Source organism: Penaeus vannamei, chromosome 23 (assembly GCF_042767895.1).
Source record: "Penaeus vannamei isolate JL-2024 chromosome 23, ASM4276789v1, whole genome shotgun sequence".
Lineage (NCBI taxonomy): Eukaryota > Metazoa > Arthropoda > Malacostraca > Decapoda > Penaeidae > Penaeus > Penaeus vannamei.
Window position 1 is genome coordinate 35,834,729 of NC_091571.1, and position 5,000 is coordinate 35,839,728.

The window sequence follows — 5,000 nt, forward strand, 5'->3', positions numbered from 1 at the left end:
TAACCAGGTGTTAGTTAGAGCACTCCTAATGAATGATAACCAAGAAAATGGGAATGCTGATAATCAACCTTCTACGAGTACTGGCAAAAGGAAAGTAGACTCTCTCCATACTAAAAGTGAGCCAAATGGTTTCGATATAAAGGATGATGCTTCTGCTGTCTCCTTTAATGCTTTAAGAAGAAACTCTGAGGAAGGTTTAGATGAAAATCCCATGAGGCTAGAAACTCAAGAAAATACAAATGCACTTCCTTTAAATCGAGAACATCACTTGGCTGATAGGAAGCTCAAAGAGGATGTAGATCCTCTAGGAAATATAGTTGTACCATCGTCAAGTAGATGCAGGAATATCCCTAATTTTCAGGATGCATCAAGTATCCATATTGATCCAAATGTACCTTCACCTGCTCATAACATAACAATTGAAAATGGATTGGATGATAGTTTCAGTCAGCATGAAAGTGCGAGTCCATACAGCATACCTGTTGATGAGCCCATGGAAGTTATTTTTGAAGACCGAGGCTCAGATAATCGTGCAACTTCAGGTGCTAACACCATGTCTCCTAACAATAGCAATAGTGCGGAGTTAACTTCAAGAGAAGAGCAGGTGGCCTTTCAGAGGGATGGCAGTGAGCTTATCATAGGGTTAGCTACAAGTTCTTCTGTGATGGAGGAAATCCGAATGAAAAGAAACAGACGAAATGAAGTTGTGGATTCCAGTGTATCCATGGATGTCTGTAACTCACCAAGGACTTCATCCAGCATTAGTCAAGTGAATCAGACCTCAGGAAGTGGGAATCAGACCAGACAGGTTAATAGAAATGAAGATCAGGATGGTGTCATGTGTTGCGAGGATGATCAGCCATTAAGTTTTTTGGCTTCAGATCGAACGTTAAACACTCTGTTAGGAGATTCCGCACTCCAGGAGATGGTGTATGTTGAAGAGCAGGTTTTAGGAGCAGTTGAGGAGGTGTTTGCTGGCGACACTCCAAGTTTACCCGGAACTAGCTCGAGTCATAATATGAATGGAACATCGACTCCAAAAACAGCAAGGAAGGGAAATCACTCGTATATTGGCGTATACCAAGAAGAACAATGTGGTAATGCTGCAGCTGAAAATAGTCACAGAGAAAAGAATCAGGATATTAAATGTAAGATTGAACCTCAGCCTGGTTCTTCATCACAAAATTGTTCATCTTCAGCGAGGCGTGGGGCACCATCATATGTAAATCAACTACCACAAAGTCAGCCTGTAGCAAGACCTCCAGATCACATGGGAAATAAAGTAGAAGCAGCAAGTCATGAGCAGGAAGAAGAACTGGTTGATGATCCTAGTTTAGTGGAAGACTTTGGAAATGAGAACATTTTCCAAGATGAGCAGATGTTTGAGAGAGAGCTAAGCAACCAGCACACAGAAGAAGTCATGTCTCTAAAGGCTTCCGAAACTCTTGCTGATAGCGATAGTGAGAGAACAACGCCACATGAGGAGCTTCAAGATGTGAGTTGTTCTTTTCATTAAGCTTGTATCATGTGTCTGTTTGTTTTGTTATATTATAATCTTTATTTGTGCATGTTTACTTGTATACATAAACATATGATTTGATATTTGCATATTTGTTATGTAAACCAATAGTTTGATCATAAAAAAAAAAAATTGTAAGATAAAAAGTTGACATTTTTTTCTTGAAAATGTGTATATAATTCACTTGCAACACATTTCCTATCCTGCAGTTCATGTTTTATGACCGGAGTTGTATGTTTGCTGGAGAGCCTGGGCCAGCAAACTTGTCTCCGAGAACTTACCCTTCTATAGACTCTTCAGCCTTCCATGCATTGACACCTGCTCTCATTACTCATCTTGACCATGCAGTGCAAGTAAGTCATTAGAAATAGAGCAGTTACGAAACAGATACCTTTAGGTTTAATTTTGCGAGAGATGGACTATAAAGAAAGGCTTAAGGTTTCTCTTTAGCCTCATTTCTTTAAAAAAAATGTATTACACGGCTTGAGGTTTAGAGACTAAGGTAAATATGTTTTGTGTGCTGCTAACTTTTTACTTGAGTGGCTGACTGTGCACAAAGCCCAGTGCATGGCTCAGTATGGCAAGGTGAAATCAGACATGAGTGGGTTAAGAAGAATTTGACCATGTACTAACAATTTTAATAGCCTTCATATGCGTTGCTTGTTTTTGTTAGAAAATTTAGACCAAAGGATGGTGTTATGTTGCAAGAAAATTGAGATGCAAGCAGAAAGCAGTGAATATACAGATACCTCCTTCTGCATTCAATCTTTGAGACATTACATCAAGTAATCATTTGATTATTGTAGGTCTGGTGGCCTCTAGATCTTTAGTACTAGTGAAGAAAAAAACAACAAGAGTTTAGAATACTCATGGTGCCAGTACAAAAAATTTATGAATCTTCAGGGCTCCTGCTTTGGTGCATATTCTAGGAAAGTGGTTGTCATTTTGTTGTAAGACTTGGGGCCTATTAGCATGTATGTTCTTGTAATATTTGAAAAAAGACTATCATTTTTTGTGCTTTACATTCGAGATATTATTATTCCTCTCAGCTGTTGAAACCAAAATTACTGGTAAGAAATAGCATGACAGAGGAAAATATGATGAGTATATTGCTGAAGAGTGAAAATGTTCATAGACTGTAGTACTGTTGATATAGAAGGTCTAAATGCATTAGTGATATGGAGCAAAATATGAAACTAGATATTCCAGGCTATTTGTATTAGGATCAAATTTTAGGGTGAATTAAGTTGTCAGAGAAATATGATTTTTCGAGACCAAATGTTGGTGATGATGCAAATTTTAAGCATGAAATTTACTTGTGTACAGATTGACTCAGGACAAACAAGCAGTTTAGGTGGATTGGTGGGAGAACAGTCGGAGGAAGGTGTCGTTGAGTTGACCTCTACAGAGACCACAATGCACCTCGCATCAGATGACTGTTGCTCAGTTTTGCCATCGGATGGCATGAGTATTACCCAGTTATTCCCATCAAACCACCACCATGATACCTCAGTGGTTGCAACAGCCACCTCCTCTGTGACTGTGTCACATTCTAACAGTATAATGGCAACTTCAGCAGCAACATCACAAGTGACTTTTGCTGATCTCGTGGAGGACTCTAAAATGCATTCAAAGGTTAGACTTCTTTGTTTGTTAGAAATATGTCGATATAGAATATTGTTAGTATGAAAATCTTTAATTGCATATTTATAACAAAGCTAAGTTCAAGCATCATTGTAAATGGAGAGAATTTACTTATTAGCATCTCATATTGAAATGTTTGATAAATTACATTGAACTCAACCTGATTTGTATATATTAAAAATACTTCTCTTGTGAACTGAACTGAATGTATTTTCTCCTCATTTGTAAGATGCTCAATTAGTCATTGTCCACCAGATGCTGGTTGTGGAGAGCAGCTGCACCACAATCAACCGCCAGTTATCGCCTGTGCCATCAACATCAGGACTACAAGGTGCCAATAATCAGGAAACCACAAAGGAGGATGAGGAGTATGACTTTGAGTATGAATCTGACTGTTATGGAGACAGTGATTCTGATTCTGGTGTGATCAATCGTGGCCCACTAGATCTGGATCACTGGAAGTGTGTTGTGTGTAACAAAATGTTCAAAAGCCTAAAGGAAAAGCTCCTCCATGCCGGCCAGCACTCACCATGTGCAGAGGCCATGGAGAAGTCTGGTGCCATTAGGAGGGTAAGTCAAGTAAAGTCTGCTGAACGTGGTATTAAGAATGATAATGAGGAAGATGAATCAGGGATAGCTTTATTACAGTGTAAGGAAGAAATGGGACTGCTGCAAGATGAAGCTCGGGCTATGCTAGAGTCTTGTGCAAGCAATGGGGAATATAAGTGCCCTGAATGTAGCCTGGGTTTCCGCTCAGCAGAAGCACTTCTTGCCCATAGGAAAATGGTTTTCAAATCACGAGTCACATGTCAAATATGTCACATGATGTTTGAAAAACGTGTAATAAAGAGTAAACATATGAAGACTCACACAGTAGCAGATTTGCGATGTCTTATTTGTAACCGTACATTTCCAAATCGGTATTCTTGGTCCCAGCATCAGCTTTTCCATATGGGCTTGGTATTGTTTGAATGTAAGGAATGTGGGAGAAGGTTTCAGAGAAGATCAGAATTGGAGGTACATTCAAGGACCCACACTGGGGAGCGACCATTTCAATGTGTTTCTTGCAGCAGTGCTTTTACAACACGTCAGGCTCTGAAGCGTCACTTGGTTACTCATATGGATGGCCAAGAAGTTGATTGTGATATCTGTCATAAAACCTATAAAAATATTGTTTGTTTAAGCAAACATAAGCTTAAAACACACTCCAAAGGGAAAGGTAAGACGAAAGTACGAAGGGACTTTATGTGTAATACATGTAATGAAGTGTTTCCTTCAGAAAGAAAATTGGCTTGGCATCAAGAGACTCATGAAAGATGGCCAAAGAAATGTCAGCAGTGTGGGGAATGCTTCATTCACCAATCCAGCTTAACTAAACACATTCGTCAGAAGCACAATCCGCATCATCAGACCGAGGATGGTAAATCAGAAAATAACTCAACTTGTCATGTATGCTGCAAAGTGTTTAAGAAATCATCATTAGCATTGCATTTACGAACGCATACTGGTGTGAAGCCTTTCAAGTGCAATATATGCAATAGAAGTTTTGCTGTGAAGTGCAACCTTGAAGCACACAAATGGGTCCACATGGGTGTACGTGACCGGCCACATAAATGTAAATTGTGTGAGCGTAGCTTCCATCGTAAAAAAGTTTTGGAAGCTCACATACGCAGTCACAAGAACATTCGTCCTTATACGTGTAATGAGTGTGGAAAATCTTTCATTCATAAGAATAATTTGCAATTGCATGTTAGGGAACATTCTGGGGAGAAACAGCACAAGTGTGTCTTTTGTGGGAAAGCTTTCTTCAGAAAGTATAACTTGGATAACCATGTCA

The 5,000-nt window shown here is 39.2% G+C and overlaps 1 protein-coding gene across 1 annotated transcript in view; it reads left to right on the forward strand.

The window, feature by feature from the left end:
- The window catches only part of LOC113802866 (uncharacterized), a 20,928-nt gene that overhangs the window by 14,702 nt on the left and 1,226 nt on the right, over positions 1-5,000 (forward strand). Inside the window, exons 2-5 of the mRNA XM_070137265.1 lie at positions 1-1,495; positions 1,729-1,872; positions 2,846-3,154; positions 3,419-5,000. The exon at positions 1-1,495 is cut by the window's left edge and continues 1,017 nt beyond it; the exon at positions 3,419-5,000 is cut by the window's right edge and continues 1,226 nt beyond it. Coding sequence (XP_069993366.1) covers positions 1-1,495; positions 1,729-1,872; positions 2,846-3,154; positions 3,419-5,000 — 3,530 coding nt within the window. The remainder of the gene's footprint in view (positions 1,496-1,728; positions 1,873-2,845; positions 3,155-3,418) is intronic.